Source organism: Brassica napus, chromosome C3 (genome assembly GCF_020379485.1).
Source record: "Brassica napus cultivar Da-Ae chromosome C3, Da-Ae, whole genome shotgun sequence".
Taxonomy (NCBI): Eukaryota; Viridiplantae; Streptophyta; class Magnoliopsida; order Brassicales; family Brassicaceae; genus Brassica; species Brassica napus.
The window spans coordinates 34,961,470-34,978,675 of NC_063446.1; the positions used below are offsets into that span (position 1 = coordinate 34,961,470).

The 17,206-nt window shown below is 35.2% G+C and overlaps 1 protein-coding gene across 1 annotated transcript; it reads left to right on the forward strand.

Moving 5' to 3' along the window:
* Nucleotides 1-15,251: 15,251 nt before the first annotated feature.
* Nucleotides 15,252-17,000, forward strand: LOC106416322 (classical arabinogalactan protein 9). The gene is made up of 2 exons (XM_013857180.3): nucleotides 15,252-15,996; nucleotides 16,711-17,000. Exons 1-2 carry the CDS (start codon nucleotides 15,490-15,492, stop codon nucleotides 16,774-16,776), a joined length of 573 nt encoding a protein of 190 aa, XP_013712634.1. The 5' UTR covers nucleotides 15,252-15,489; the 3' UTR covers nucleotides 16,777-17,000.
* The last annotated feature ends 206 nt before the right edge of the window (nucleotides 17,001-17,206 follow it).

The window sequence follows — 17,206 nt, forward strand, 5'->3', positions numbered from 1 at the left end:
CTTGATAAATGAGGTTGGTGAAAGGTTGCAATGGATTATACCTAAAGCTCATTAGTTTGCTGTGTTCACATTATTACAAGGCAAGGCAATGTCAAAGATTAATCCCTAATTGCTTGCTCGATTAGATACCCTGAAACTCCAGACCAAAGAGGAGAAGAAGTGAGTGAATTGTTTATACGCTGCGGCGTCTTGTTATATGATCCGAAAAGCAACGTACTACAAACTAACTTCTCCAAAACTCTGGAAGGGATCCTCCCTCTGCAACATCATGTGTGAAAGTATATGACTGAAGGAGAATGACCAGTCCAATAACTTACCAACTCTCCCAATAACATCAAATTCAAAAAACCAGTTCTATATATTGTCATCAAGTTCAGTATATGACTGAAGGAGATGTAACACGGTGCTGGAGACAAGCCTTGCCGTTAGAGATCCATCGCCTCTCTCTTTTGGTCGCTGTGCATCGGATCCGAGAGGCTTTGATGTAGAGAAGAGACGCACGTACGCGGAGCCATCACGTAGAGCACTTCCGGTGCCGATCACCAAGTCATCATCTCATCGGAGGAGGGTCCGAGATCCTTGCCGTGCCGCCGGAGCCTTTATCAACTCTCGACGTAGCCGTGATCATAACCGAGCGATGCGGAGGAGGCACGATCTAAATTGGAGTTGCGGCGTTTAACACCAACCACCACCATCGTTAACCGTGAGACATAGGAGGGGAAAGCCATGTCACCGGAGAGTCGTTTCATGATCACCGAGTTTGAGCCAGCCACCATCATCAACCGTAGTCCAAGCCGTGCAGCAGCTAAGTGTTATCTTCTTGTTACTTGTGTTACAAGCAACATATTTAGCTTAAGCTAAATGTTTCATGCGTAGGAAACATGCAACTTTCGATGTTATTATTCTAAAACCTAAGCGAGGCATTTTCCCATTATCTCCGACCTTGGCTAACATGAGGGTATTTTTCCCAACTTCTCTTAGACAGCTTAGGACTGTATTAAGTTTCTGAAATATGGGGATTTGAATCCAACGAATTAAATATTATAGATATTGTAGTTAATGGATTATATTGTTTCCTAAGTTATTCTTAACTACAATGGAAGTTACTTTATTTTGTTCAGAATTGTTTAAGATCACTGACTTCAATTTTGTTGGTAACGATTTGTTTTATTATGAAGAAGTTAAGTCTCTTACTCGATTCCTTCAGTTAATAAATAGTAGATTTTATTTTCATTTGGTTACAAAATCTATATTATTATGTCTAATAGCCGACTGCAAAAAAATAGCATTATTGTAAAACTCTCTACAAAGAATATTTAGTGGTTTGGTAACGTTATTGGGTAATATCAAGAATTTAGGGTTTTACAATAATGATACTTTTTGTAGAGAGTTTTACAATAATGATATTTTTTGCAGTCGGCTATTAGACACAATAGTATAGATTTTGTAAATATGGTTTACGGTTTGTGCATTGGGTAATATCAAGAATTTAGAGAATATAATACGTATTGATGTTTAGTGTGTTTCAGAATAAATCATGTGTGAATTATGTTACCATATATTTGTGTATAAAAATGAATAATATTATAGTTACAATTAGTTTATGAACGATGAGTGAAAAAAAGCCATAGGTTCAACTATTTTTATAAAGTTAATAACAAAAAACTAAAAAATAAAGAGATTAAAACGTGGGTGTTACCCATACGGTTTTAATTAAAAATTAAAAATTAAATAATGAAACGGCATAATCTTGTAAATAAGTTGAAAAATAAAGACATAATCTTAGTAAGGATTGTGTTTTAATAGTATAGATATGTGAAATAGATGAAAAGTGGAAAACATGCCATGAAAGTAGCATCACTTTGGATACACCAGATCAATTGCTTATTTTCAAATTAGTTCACTATAAAATTATAATTTCATAGATATCATGGTGATTAATGATCATACTGGATTTTGCAAAATACATGAAATTCTAGGAAAATAAGCTTTTTAATTTCAATCAACAATTTTATGAAAAATTCATGGGTTTGAATCTTGAAACTGAAAAGAAAAAAAATTCTTATAATCATCATATAGTTTTGTGACTATAACCAATTATTTTATGAAGAGTTATAAAGATATTATGTATGAGTAAAAATATTAAGGCTCCGACTGGTGACATGTAGTATTAAAATCGAGTTGCAATATGTATTACAATTCGATGTAACTTGCGGTAAAAATCATGTGGTAAAAACTGTAACTTTATGTGGTAAGTTTGCAGTAAAAATAAAAGTTACAATCTAAAGTATGGTTTTTAATCAAATAAATATAAACATAAGACAATGAATTATTATTAATAACAAAAAAACATTAACCTATTAAAAATAAATAAATAATAAAAATAAATGAATAAAATAAATTTTAACAAAAATTATGTTGCAATATATATTTTTCTAAGAACTATAATTACGGATTATAATATTTATCAATAACAAAATAATTTATAAATTTCTATTACAAATAAAATTTACAAATAATAAGATTTTGTAAAATAATAATTAAAAAGAAGAAGTTAAAAATACAAAAATAAGAAAAAGGAATAGAATAAAAAATCTTTGACTAACACAAAATTAGGTGAAGTTGTATAATAATGTTAAAAATATTTGGGAATTTTTTTTTTAAAAGCAAAAAATGATAACTATGTCCCTTTAGACTAATCTCATATACTTTATGTCCCGTTAGGTTAATTATTTTCAAAATAGCAATAATTCCCTTAAAATTGTAATTTTTAAATATAATAAATAATGAGTTCGATCAAGCGGGATCGATCGATCCGAAATTACAAGGTCGAACTGATCGATTGATCCTGATCATTAAGCAGAACAAAAAAAACGCGGAGCATATACTGATCGACCTTGTCCATTTCACTCGATAGTCAAAGGTCCATTTCATACGGATCGACCGATCTTGAATTATAGACCGATCGATCTGTGAAAGCATAGATATGAATCATGGTTGAATTAATGTGAAATTTTTTTGAACAATCAATGGAATATAGAAGACGGCGTGAGAAGAAGGTTACCACTTTTTTCGTTTTTTTTAAAAGATCGATTTTTCAAAATATGAAAGTGAATATTCCCAAATATTTTGTTTCCATATTTTTAGGAATTGATTTCTTATCCGTAGAATACATCTAATATGTAGAAATCGGTTTCTACAGGTTTTTAGAATTATAGTAATGTGTAGATTTTGATTTCTAAATATTTTAGATTTACAGTAAATTTGTAGAAGTCAGTTTCTACGTGTTTTAGATTTATATTAATGTGTAAATTTTGATTTTTAAAGATTTTAAATCGGTAGGTACAGCGCGGAATGTGTATTCTAAATATTTTTAGAATACTCTTATTTATGTAGATCACGTTTTCTAAACATTTTAAATTCAATAAAAAAATGGATTTCGTTTTCTACTTCGTAGAATGTCATTTCTACTTTATTTAGAACAGAATCTGAAAATTATGTTTTAAACATTTTTAGAACTGAAAAAAATATCACTAAGTTCATATAGGTATTTTATCAATAGTTACTATTTTTCCAAATTTTTTTGTTTGTAAAACTATTTATTAAATTTTATTTTCAAAAATATTAAAGGGTATTATAGGTAAAAATGACACAAAATAGATATTAGTTTAAAAGAACATAGTTATCATTTTTTTTTGCTTTAAAAAAACAATTTTCCCAAAATATTTCTAGAAATAAGAATAAGATATTGCCATGGTGGTCTTGGAAATATAAATAACATTTTATTTACAAACAAAAAATTCCAAAACATTGAACATGAAAGCTTTTTTTTACGTGGTGTGTTTGGAATTTATTATGTTCACTTGTAATTTTGATAGAAACTTTAATTATGACTGTATCTCAACTCTAAAACATGAGATTAGGCATGATGTTGCATTAAGTTTTGATTTAACAATTTTATAAAGGGTATAATTCAAAATTGTAACTCAACCATAATACATGTTAACTCAAACGTAAAATCAAAAAACTAAATTTAATACATGATTGGTGACATTTTTGAGTTATCTATGAGTTACACCTTTAACTCAAACTAAATCAATGTTATCACATGTTACCAATCAAAGCCTAAGTAGTCAAAATTTTTACATATGTTCAATTTTCAACCAAACATGTACGAAACAAAAGCCAGCAGCGTACCATACAATTATGTTTATCCAATATAATATTCGCATGAATATATTCATTCTAACAAATTCATCTGTTGGGGTAACATCTTTTAACACTTGTCTCTTTTATATAAATATTATTGTTTCACCAATTTTTGTTATATACGTTTTTACCTTAATAGTTTTATGATCACTTAAATAGTTTTATGATCATATATATTACTTTTCATGTATTTTCACTATATTTTATTTTGCAATTTTTCCTTCTGTAATCTTAATATTCGAATGGAATGTTATAAAAACTATGTATTTTATCATCATTTTTAGTTTATATATTTTCACATATAACCACTCTAAGCAATTCAGTGTTGATAATAGTGCAATAGACAACGATGACAAGATATTTCATTTTTAAGAATATTTATATATTCTTTATAGCATTAAACTAATTTTTGAAGGAATTATTAGTATTTTTATTTTAATAAAATTTTATATTATTAAAAAATTGTGTTGTATTTTTTTATCTATCTAATTTTTGTATCAATTATAGTTTATTTTAAAATATCTCACTTTATATATAAAATTTAATATATAGTTTCCCCGCGAATTCGCGGGGTTTGAATCCTAGTATATATAACAATAGGAAAAGACCTAAGTCCTTAAGGATTATGACCTAACATTATATCCATAAGTCTTAATTCTAATCTCATAAGTAAATAGGAAACTTAGCAATTATCTAGAATAAGAATAATTAAGTAAAGGTAAAACCAAAACCGAAAAGGAAGTATGATCCACGCTGCATCAGGTCACCCGGGGTAGAGAAAGATCCGACCTCGGATCTGCAATGTCATCCTGTGCGAGAAATGGAATGAGATGCTTCACGTTGAAGACATCAGAATATTGAGCTTCAGGTGGTAACTGCAGACAATAGGCATTTGCGTTGATCTTCTCAAAAACTTCCAAAGGACCAACTTTGCGAGACTTAAGCTTGTTATAATCACCTGGAGAAAAATGTCACGCGTCAAGACTGCCCAAACAAGATCACCAACTCGGAACTGTAAATCCCTTCGATGTCGATCAGCACTAGCTTTATACTTCGCAGAAGAAAGCTGCAAGTTATCATGGACTTTAGCATGAATCGAAGAAATATCAGCCACAAAGTCAATTGCCTGGCCATGGTCGCGAGAAAGATCCGGAGCTAGACCAAGATCAATGGGGCCGCGAGGAACTATGCCGTAAACAACTCTGAAGGGACTGAAACGAGTACTTTTGTTGACTGCATGGTTATGAGCAAACTCGACTTGACACAACACCGAATCCCATGTGCGAATGTTGTCGACAACTAAACAAAGAAGCATATCACCCATTGTGCGGTTGGTGACTTCGGTTTGACCATCTGTCTGTGGGTGATAGGCGGAGCTCATATCAAGCGTTGTACGAAGTAAACGCCACAAAGAACGCCAGAAGTGACTGAGAAAGCGAGAGTCTCTGTCGGAGACAATCGATAACGGCAAACCATGAAGCCTATAGACTTCACGAAAAAAAAGATTAGCAACTTGCACCGCATCGTTCGTCTTCTTGCATGGTATAAAGTGGGCCATTTTAGAAAAACGGTCGACCACCACAAAAATAGAGTCGTTGCCACGTTGAGTACGCGGTAGCCCTAAGACGAAATCCATACTAACATCAGTTCAAGGTTGCGTTGGTATTGGGAGCGGAAGATACAATCCACTGTTAGAAGCATGACCCTTAGACCTTTGGCAAACAACACAACGCGCGACAAACCTATAGACATCGCGACGTAAGGAGGGCCAAAAGTAAGACTCCATCACCAATTGAAGTGTACAGTCGCGGCCGACGTGACCTTCCTCATGTAACTCCTTAATAACCTTGAGGCGAAGACTACTGTCCGGAAGACACAGCTGCGAACCTCGAAAAATGTAACCCTCGTGTAGCAGAAACTCGGACCAGAGACCAGCTTGCAGAGAAGACCATATCGTACCAAAATAATGATCATCCTTGTATAGGTCCGGCAAAATAGTAAAGCCAGGGACCGAAACCTGCATAGTGACGACCAAAGAATGGCGTCTGCTGAGAGCGTCGGCTACCTTATTTGTCTTTCCAGATTGGTGTTTAATCACGAACGTGAACTGCTGGAGAAAGGCAACCCACGAAGCATGGCGAGATGAGACCTTGTCCTGACTTCCCAAATGTTTCAAGACATCATGATCTGTGTAGAGGATGAATTTTTGGTGGAAAAGATAATGCATCCAGTGCTTAATAGCTTGAACAATAGCATAAAACTCAACGTCGTATGTACTGTAACGAGCACGGGAACCTGCAATTTTCGCGCTGAAAAAGGCGATTGGACGACCTTGTTGGCTAAGGACCGCGCCGATCCCTAATTTTCACGCATCGCAATGGAGTTCGAAGACTTGAGTGAAGTCGGGTAAGGCCAGTATTTGCACTGAAACCAAATACTGCTTGAGATTTTCAAAGGCGTTGTTAGCTTCTGAAGTCCACAAGAAGGTTGTACCCTTCATACAATCCGTAAGAGGAGCTGCAACATTACTGAAATGATGTACGAACCTCCGGTAGAAAGAGACGAGCCCATGAAAACTTCTGACATTGCTGATAGAACGAGGTGTTGGCCACGTTTTGATAGCTTCGACCTTCCCTGGGTCTACTTGTAGGCCTTTATCGGATACAATATATCCTAAGAAGAGCACATGATCGACTCCAAAGACACACTTATGGCGTGCGGCATACAGCTTCTCGCGACAAAGAACTTCTAAGACATCTCGCAGATGAGATAGATGGCTTGACAAATCATGGCTGAAGATCAAAATATCATCGAAGTAGACCACAACGTATTTGCCTATAAAAGGACGAAGAGCTTGATTCATAACTCTCATAAAAGTGCTCGGAGCGTTTGAGAGCCCGAACGGCATCACAGTCCATTCAAAGAGACCTTCGCGTGTCTTGAAAGCAGTTTTCTATTCATCGCCTGGTCGAATTCGAATTTGATGGTAGCCACTTTTCAGATCAAGTTTTGTAAAAATTTTTGCCTTGCCGATTTGATCAAGAAGGTCATCCAGACGCGTGATAGGGAATCTATACCGAACTGTTATTTTGTTGATCGCACGACTATCAACGCACATTCACCATGATCCATCTTTCTTAGGGATGAGTAATGCTGGCACAGCAGCGGGACTTAAGCTTTCTCGCACATGACCCTTCTGGAGAAGTTCTTCAACTTGACGACGAAGTTCGTCATGTTCTTGAGGGCTCATGCGATAATGCGGTCCGTTGGGAAGAACGGCATTAGGGACCAGGTCAATATGATGTTGTATGTCTCTTAACGGTGGGAGGTCGCTAGGCAGGTCGGTGGGGAAGACATCACTGAACTCTTGTAGCAATGGCATGAATGCTGATGAAGGTTCAGTTACTGAAGTTGTTGTTGCCGGCGATGCGACAAGGGCCCAAAGTATATCAACATCGTGCATCTGCTTTTCAAAATCACTTTTGGGAAGCGTTAAAAGTGAGTTCGAAGTTGGTGTAGCTCCCTTGTTTGAATCACCACTAGACCGTGGACTAGATTCCGGTTGGTCTTTAGACGGAATCAATGTAATTGTACGATTGTTAAACACGAAGCTGTATGTGTTGGCCTTTCCTCGATGAGTAGCATCACGATCAAATTGCCACGGTCTTCCTAACAATAAATGGCAAGCATCCATAGGAATAACATCGCAGGTCACGGAGTTCTTATACGTGCCAATAGAGAATGAGACGAGAACTTGCTTTGAGACCGTGATCTCGGTGCCGTTGTTAAGCCAAGCAAGCGGATAAGGCGAGGGATGGGGAACCACGGTGAGACCGAGTTTCTGGGAAGCTTCATATGACATGACGTTAGTGCAACTGCCCGAGTCAATAATCAGTTTACAGACCCGTCCGTTGATGGTACATGTAGATCGAAACAAGTTGGTGCGCAGCCAAGAATCGTGAGAGGCTTTCGGGAGGAGACAATTGCGCAAGAGAACCAAGTTAAGGCATGTATCTCCCTGTATGATATCAATGTTTTCCTCATCAGAGGCCTTAAAATCATCATGCTTTGGCTCAGTATCCTCATGAACTATTAGCCCCCGCTTAGTCTTATTAGGACAAGCAGTTTGAATATGGCCACGTTCTCCACAAGTATAACAACGCAGAGCATTGGTTCGAGCTGGTCGAGAGTTAGCAATGGTATCGCTGTTTGCTGGTGTTTTTGTTGCCTCCGTGTTCTGCAAAGTCGTTCCTTATTTGCTGCTGGTATCGCCCTGCTGAAAACGCGTACGAGATGACGAAGTCCAAGAGGAACGCAGTTGTTGTTCCATTGATATGGCTCGTTGATGTGCTTCAGAAATAGAGGACGGATTAAATTGGGCTAATGCCACTTGCAACTGTGAAGGAAGGCCACCGATAAACCGAGCAATGAGTTGTTGTTGGTTCTCGGCAGAAGGCATTCTAGCCGTCATATAGAAAAACTCCGTCGCATACTCATCAACTGAACGTGTCCCTTGACGAAGATTTTGTAACTTGTTGTACAAGGTGCGTTCGTAGTTGAATGGTAGAAAACTTCAACGCAGATGTTTAGTTAGTCGCGCCCATGAGTTAATACGAGGTTTGTTCTCTTGTTGACGAGTCTCTTTGAGTTGTTGCCACCAAGCCATAGCTCGTCCCTGGAATCTTGTTGCGATGAGAGGAACTCTTACGTCATCTGGTACTTGGCGAAACTCAAGGATTTCTTCGACTATGTTCATCCAATCGATGAATTCTTCGGGGTTGAGAGTTCCTGAAAATTCTGGAATATTTGTCCGGAAGCTGGACTCCCAACGATTTGGAGGATTAGGTTGTTGGTCCTGCTCCTCACGGTGATCATCGCGTCTGTCGGCATGGTTGTGATCACGACGATCACGTTGATCGTGTACTTGAGCAGCGAACAAATTGTCGACCATGTCTTCTTCGTCTGATGCGTCAAGCTGTGCGTTGTGTTGCCTAGCTTGATGCTGGTGCTGATCTCGCGGAGCATTCCGTCGTTCACGTTGAGCTTGGAGAACAGTGGTTAGGGCGTTTTCCACCGAAGTTTGGAACGCCGTTTGGATTCCTGCCGTAAACGTCTCGAACATCTGGCGAATCTCGTCGAGCTGATCGTCCGTCAACTTTCTTGGTGCCATTGATCGTGTCTTAGATGAGAATCTAAAACGGAAGTCTCTGATACCAACTGATACAGTAACCGATAGAATAGGAACGATTGTTTAGTCTGAGAATGCCCAAACGTGCCTATGAACTTGAATCCATTGAGTTCAACCAATGAACTAGCCGTAATCAAGAGTTTTAAAGCCAAAGCTTTGTTTTTATAAATCAATAATAATGTGTCTCCGTACAAACCTAGAGAGCACTATATATATAACAATAGGAAAAGACCTAAGTCCTTAAGGATTATGGCCTAACATTATATCCATAAGTCTTAATTCTAATCTCATAAGTAAATAGGAAACTTAGCAATTATCTAGAATAAGAATAATTAAGTAAAGGTAAAACCAAAACCGAAAAGGAAGTATGATCCACGCTGCATCACATAGGGATCTTAATCACGCTACTCGGAAGTGCAGCATCCAAGTGCTCGACCGAAGTCGCATACTTCATTTAAGTCTAGACACTTAGGGTTTGATTAGTTGAAGTTGTGGCTTTATGTTTTTTGCCCTAAGATTTATGTTTTAAGCTTCTAGTTGTGGCTTTGATTTTTTTTTTCGTATATTTTTCTAAGTAGTTAACAAAAACTCTAAAGAAATTGATTTCTACAACTTATAATATATTTTCTATTTTAATATTTTGGCTTTAGATTCAGTTTTAAAAACTAAAGCATGATTGTTTCAAAAGAAAGCTGTAGAAATAAAAATGGTTGTCCAGAGCCTCTTCGAATCACCTTTTTAGTATCTTTTCTTTTTGTTGAACGGGACAAAAACAATTAGAATTAATCTCAAATTCCTCTCACTTTAATTTTTTTTTTAATATATCGCCCTTACAAATGCTCGATTTGTAAACTGAATAATACTTTCATTAAACTTCAAATGGACAAGGGTGCTTTACAAAGACTAGTGAATGGAGCTTATTAAGCAAATGAAAAAATACTAGCTGTTGGATGGTTTATGACAAAATCCAGCCATGAAAGGAAATAGTGTTTTCTTGAGCTTGATAGCTTGGGTGAAAAGTTGTGATATCTTGGGACGTCGGTCTAGGTACATTTATAATGTCTTTGGAAGCCTCCAAGTGTGGCGTAGATTTCTGCAGCTAATTTGGATAGGAAAATCCGTTGGAGTTTAATATGGAATGTCAGAGTGCAAGTTGATTCTCTTAGGGGATGTATTCAATTTAACATTTAGGGGATGTATTCAATTTAACATTTGATGTGATTTGATTTTTAATGGGGTTTTAGATGATTTCAATAAATTGCAGAGATTTAAGTGATTTTTGGTAAACTACTCTAGAATATCACCTAAAACTATGGGATTTGGGTTTTAATTTTTTAACTAAAAAAACCTACCCAAACACCCTAAAATCACCTAAAACTTTAAAACTCCACAACTTAAAATATTTTCAATAACAGTGGATTTTAGAGTATTTTAAGAAATGTCAAATTCAATAACAGTGGATTTTAAATGAATATTTAAAATTCATGTTTCAATAACAGTTGATTTGTCATTTTAATACAAATCACCTGAAACTCTCAGTTGAATACATCCCCTAATTCTCTGGGTACTGGTACTGTACATGGTAGGACGTCTTGGATGGGTTATGGTGTATCTCTCCTGGCTTCCATAAATATATCTGGGACGTGCCCTTGTGAAAAGAAGGAAGACTTTCCTAACTTTGAAGCCAGTTGGACAACTTACTAGAATATGTACATCTTGAGTTTGGATCAGGTTTTGGGCCTGGTTCCTTATTTTCTGGACTCCGAAGAGGCTCCCGTGACAGCCTAATTAGCTTCGACCGAAGGCAACTCTTGGTTGAGCTTAGGCCCGGGGATTTTAACCTAGACCCGAAATCCCAAACCGAAACCGATCCGAAACCAAACCGAAAATTGACAAGTACTTTCTGGGTCCAAATTTCTTTTACCTAAAAGAACCGGAACCAAAAGGAACCGACCCGAATAGACCTGACCCGATAAGAACCGATTTGTATCTGACTTAAAAATATGTACATCCAAAATTATGATTTTTTGTGTTCTCATTTATATATATTATTTTATGATTTAAAATAATATGAAACTTTAAAATGTAAAATTTAGAGTTTAAAAATGTTTTATTTTAATTATTAATAGTTTAATTTAAGTTATTTTGTAAAATTATATATATATATATATATATATATATATGAAAAATATCGACTAAATTTGATAGAGTTTGGGTATGTCATGTCCTTTTGAGATTCTAAATATCTGAATCCGATTCAGATCCGATATGGATCCAAAAATTATGGATATTTTATAGGTATTTTAATTATAGACCCGAACCGACCCGGATCCGAGAAGAACCGATCCAAACCCGAACCGAAAATTTACAAACTACCTATTGGATCCAAATGTTTAGGATCCGAAGGATCCGGACCCGAAAGAAACCGGTCCAGACCCGAAAGGAACCGGTCCGGACCCGACCCAAAAACCCGAACTTTGAGGCCTAGTTGAGCTGCCATGAACTTGAATATAAGATATGGGCCATCGGGTGTTGTTAAGGTCTTATGTAAAATCTGTATCTTATTGTTCTGTGAAGATTATCCAATAATGCAATACACTAAATATTAATTTGGTATTGAAATAATACAAAATTTAGTATCATAGTTGAAATGAATGATTTCTATCCTTGTGCGTCTTAAATTGCCCTTGTACATATTTTGATTTAGTGTGTTACAAAAAGAAACCTTTTTTGCTCTGAATGGAACCGACTGTACCGCAGTTTGTTTTGCACTTACAATTTATTCGAGTGAAATTGTTGTCAATTTTTGTCATCCTCTTTATCATTTGTATAATATCTATATTATTAAAAGAGAAGTACCCATTTGAAAATGTTCTTATTTCATTAATTAAACTCCCTATTTTTTTTCTTGTCTTTTTAAGTTGCATTTATGAAATATCCTAAAACGAATAAAACTACCTAATTTATTACTTATCTTTTCAGTTAAATTAATGAAATATGCTTAAATGAATTTAAACTTCCTATTTTATTGTTTGTCTTTTTCAGTTACCTTAATGAAATATCCTTAAATAAATTTGGACATAATGTAATTTAATCAATCAAGAAAACTCATGAGTTATCCTGACGTGCATAATTTTAATAATAGAGATTTTAAAAAACGTGCATCATTAAAATGTTACCTAAAACATGCAGCACTAATATATAACATGTATCAATAAAAGTAGAATTTGACTCATACAATTGTACGGATATTATTTTCAGTTGATTAATTTTAAAAATAATTATTTATTCAAAAAATATTTAAGAAAGGCTATGCTTTTAAAAATTATATGGTATTATTTGCTCATAACTCATTTGTCATTTGATAAATTATTAGAAAGAAAATTTTAGCATAATATAACTCAGTTGTCATTTGCTAAATTTATGGTTTTTATTTATATTTTTTATTAATTAATTATAATATTTTTATTTTATATTTGAAAGATAAATAAATTTTCTTTCAAACAATATTTTTGTAAATCTATTTTCTTAAAATAATCAATTTTAATTGTTATTATCATTGAATATAATTATTTTTGACATCATTTGAGTTTTCGTTTACATCAAAACTTACCATATTTTAGGATAATTTTAATTTAAAATATAATTTTTGTATTTTTCAAACAAATTCTAAAAATATTTTTTTAATTATTTTGTTTTAATATTTTAAAAAATATTGAGTTGCATTTCAAATAAAAAGGTAAATATATTAAAAATATTCTAATTAAAATATGTAAAATTTAATATAGTTTTAAGGAAATGGTCAAAATAAAAAAAAATTATACATTTAAAAATCATGATTTTTGTTAACTGGACGGATCATTATTTATATGATATCGCACACAAATTTTTTTTTCTGTTTTTACAATTATCTAATTGACTCTATATACTCCTTTTTTATATTTTTTATATGATATCACACATTCGTAAAAAATAGATAGTTTAAGATGCAAAAAAAATATTTACTTAATGAATATAATATGAACGAATATTACAAATACATCATTTAATAAAATAAATAATTAAAAATTGAAAATTCATATCCGCACTGGCGCGCGGATCAGGTTTTAGTAAATCCTTTAATACACTTAAAATAAATTCAAAGTTTAGGCTATACAATCAAATATTATATAATTAATTTTAAATTTGTTTATTTGTGAAGTGACAGTAGCATTGTGCTGTCGAGCACATGATATTAGCACCAGCAAAACAAGAATCCAAGACTCATCAAATAATTGAAATTAGTATTATTCAATCTGTCCAAAAGCATCCATCGAAACTAACAGGGAACCCAACCTGGCCCCAGTTTCGACATGCTATCACCCAAAGCACTCCATCACTCTCCCCTTTACTCATTTCATAAGGAAAACCTATCTTTTATTTTTGTTTAACACATTTATACTTAATTTAGTTTTACTAATTTATTTGCTAATCCTTTTGTTTATATCTTGATGCAAATATCACCCATAAATTCAGGCTAATTAACAAAAACTGTAAATAGTTGGATATTTTTACCATTTCAGGTTTATAGGTTTATGAAATTAACTAAAAGACAACCTCATCGATCAATTTACGTAGATAGTGCATTTTGATCTTTACTATTGATATAGGAAGTGTCCGAAATAGAGTTAATTTAACATGGTGTGGGTTGAAAAAACCTAAAATGATTGTTGGTATAGGAAATATTATCTTATGGCAATTCCGAAAACGATATCTTTTATTGGAAATCTCATGAACAAATTAATAAGATCTGTTCAATCAGTTCGTAGTAACACACAATTGTATTTTGCTATTGACAAATTCCTAAAATACCTAAAAATATCCTACACAACAGCAGTTGCGTCTCTCACAAAGATAACTCACCAAGATCCCAAAACTTGTTCTTCTTGCGAATTCTATGATTCTCTCTATATACACACTCCACAGAAGAAGGAGAGTTGAACGAAATCGTTTTATCTATACTGTTGTGTCGTTACAATTTTGTTAAAGTTTCTAGCCTATAAACTTTCTTCAAGTTTTTGCAGTCTAACATCATCCCGATTCACTTCAAAAGCAATTCCTTTCACACATTTTGGTATTTTCTCAGTATTTTCCATTTTTGCAGCTTTGAGTAGTCCAACAAATTTGTCGAATTTCATATCATCAGAGTTCATTGTCACTTTCATGACTATTTTTATAAACAAAAAATTTGGAAGGAAAACATCTGTTGAGCTTCTTGACCAGTTCCTTTTCTTTGTACTTCTTCCCAGGTCCCAAGCATTGATGCTTCGTTCACAATGGTGTATATCTTAGCAGGTAGGCTGCCAAGTGTTACATCGTCTCCCATTCACGATAAACTTTAATCTCCTTGTACAAAAACTCTATCTTTTTGAACTTACATGGGTTTCATCATCCTATAAAGAAGTACAAATATTTAGACTCAAAACCTTCTAGTCACCAAAATAAAAATTTGTCTGAGATAGATACTAATTCCAAAATTTGTAAAATTGACATTTTTGTCATTTTAAAACATTCGTTTTTGTTGTAGTCTTGTAGATGATAAAACTTAATTTCTGACCGTGATCCGCATGAAGGATCGTCTACCAACTCTGGTGGTACCAAACAACTGTAGCACACGGTTTTTGGTTATTATTTACCAAATTCGCCACCTATTTCTGTCCCACTGTTGACATTTTCTAAAGTTTGTTTGGTGTTTTCCATAATTATGTATTCGGTGAGATCCAGAATGTTTTTGTTTATCACTTACTTAAAGCACCTTAGCTAAGAGTAACTTCTAAGCTTTATGTCAATAAATACAACTCATTCACATCCCATCATAATTTGTTGGTACAGACTCGCCAACGTGTCAACTGACTACTAGCACCGCCAACTCTCACATGGCATCATGGGTTGTATTATACACTAAACACAGCTTCAATACGACGCTATGTATCTGCGTTTCGATGTGATTCCACTTCTCCTATATAAATAATTCCTTCACTTTCCTCCTTTTACATTTTCTTTACACTGAACCATCACTTAGAGAGTGCGCTTCACACAAGAAACAAAACAAAATGGCTAGGCGATTTGCCATTGTTGCGATCTGCATCGTCCTCATCGCCGGCGTCGGAGGTCAAGCTCCGTCGTCACCACCAACCACCACACCAGCACCACCCACCACAACAACCCCCCCGCCAGCAGCCACTCCTCCTCCTGTCTCAGCTCCTCCACCAGTCACAACTTCTCCTCCTCCAGCCACCACCGCTCCTCCTCCTGCTACTCCTCCTCCAGTTGCTTCTCCTCCTCCGGCCACTCCTCCTCCAGTGGCAACTCCTCCTCCAGCAACTCCCCCTCCCGTCGCTTCTCCTCCACCAGCAACTCCTCCACCCGTCGCATCTCCTCCTCCAGCAACTCCTCCTCCAGCTCCTCTTGCATCTCCTCCCGCTCAGGTTCCAGCTCTTGCTCCTACGACGCCAGAAGCTCCCTCTACATCTCCGTCGTCTAGCCCGCCTCTCCCGGCGACTGATGGCCCTGGACCGAGCGTCGAAGGGCCAGGACCTTCCACAGATTCGAATGACCAGGTCCGTAAACTTTTCTTCTCATTTGACTTGGATCTGGTACAATGTGTTTCAGATCTGAGATGTTTTTGACTTTGAAAAATCACTGAGTTTATGCTTGCAATAGTTGATCACTGATTAGATCTGAAACTAGTCTTGACTCTTGAAAATTATGATTAGCGCAATTTAGCAGAAGAATCCTATATGTTATAAAGTGAGCAGTTGCAAGCGCAATTTAGGAAGATATGTTAATCTGCGCCCGTATCGTATTTGCCGATTTTCCGACAGTGCTACTGCATCTGTCTCGAGATCTTCGAACTCGAGCCGTGGGCGCGTGGCGTGCAGAGTCACGTTAGCTTTGTCAGTATGAACGTGAACAATAAATAACTTCCACGTGTTGATCTTAAAGGCAGATCTTGCTTTTGACAAAAAAGTGGATCTAGATTTACTTTACATTCAAAGCCTTAGTCTTTAGTCATAAAATAGAGTTTTAGTCATAAAATAGTCCAAAAGCATTGCATGAATGACGGAATTCTCCGAAGTCTGCAGTATTACTTTATGCTAGGACCACTATATTTTAGAAACTTTTCAAACGATAACCCGGATTAATAAATGCCATTAAAACTCCCATTTAAAATTTAATTATGATGGACTAATAAAATCATATTATAAAGATGCTTCTGTAACCAATAAAAATGAATTGCTGATCCAATCTCTTTTGTATTTGTATTTTTGCAGAATGGAGCAAGCAAGACAGTTTCAAGCTTGGTACTTGGATCTGTTCTCGTTTGGTTTATGATCTAAGCGTGGGAGCCTTTCGCTCGGTGTTCCTTGCATTTGTTTTCATGTTGATGTTTGTTTGTTCCATTGTTATTACTTTCGGAACCGTATTCTTTTGGATTATTATCTTTTGGAGAGGATATTATTGAGGAGTTGAGATGGAGATATCAGGATATATTTCGTTTGGAGATATTTTGTGGCTTCTTCCCTTCTCATTCTATTTGATTATTAGTGTACTAAATTGCATTCTCCCATGTCTACCATTTCTTATATATCTGCTTCTGACTGGGATTCAAACGCAAACACATACTACTAAACTAGTGGCCAATCAAAAACCTGGAAAAGGAAGAAAACACAAACAAACAAAAAACTGAAATATTGAAAAGGGTGGACTTTCTTGTCAATCTCTAAACAAAGCAGTTTGCTGTTTTGCTGGTATAAACGCTTTTGAATT

What these genes read in the sequence shown, in the direction of transcription:
- LOC106416322 (XM_013857180.3), top strand. Translation starts at nt 15,490, where the DNA reads ATGGCTAGGCGATTTGCCATTGTTGCGATCTGCATCGTCCTCATCGCC. An exon ending in CCACAGATTCGAATGACCAG is followed by an intron (nt 15,997 to 16,710) that starts GTCCGTAAACTT and finishes GTATTTTTGCAG; the next exon opens with AATGGAGCAAGCAAGACAGT.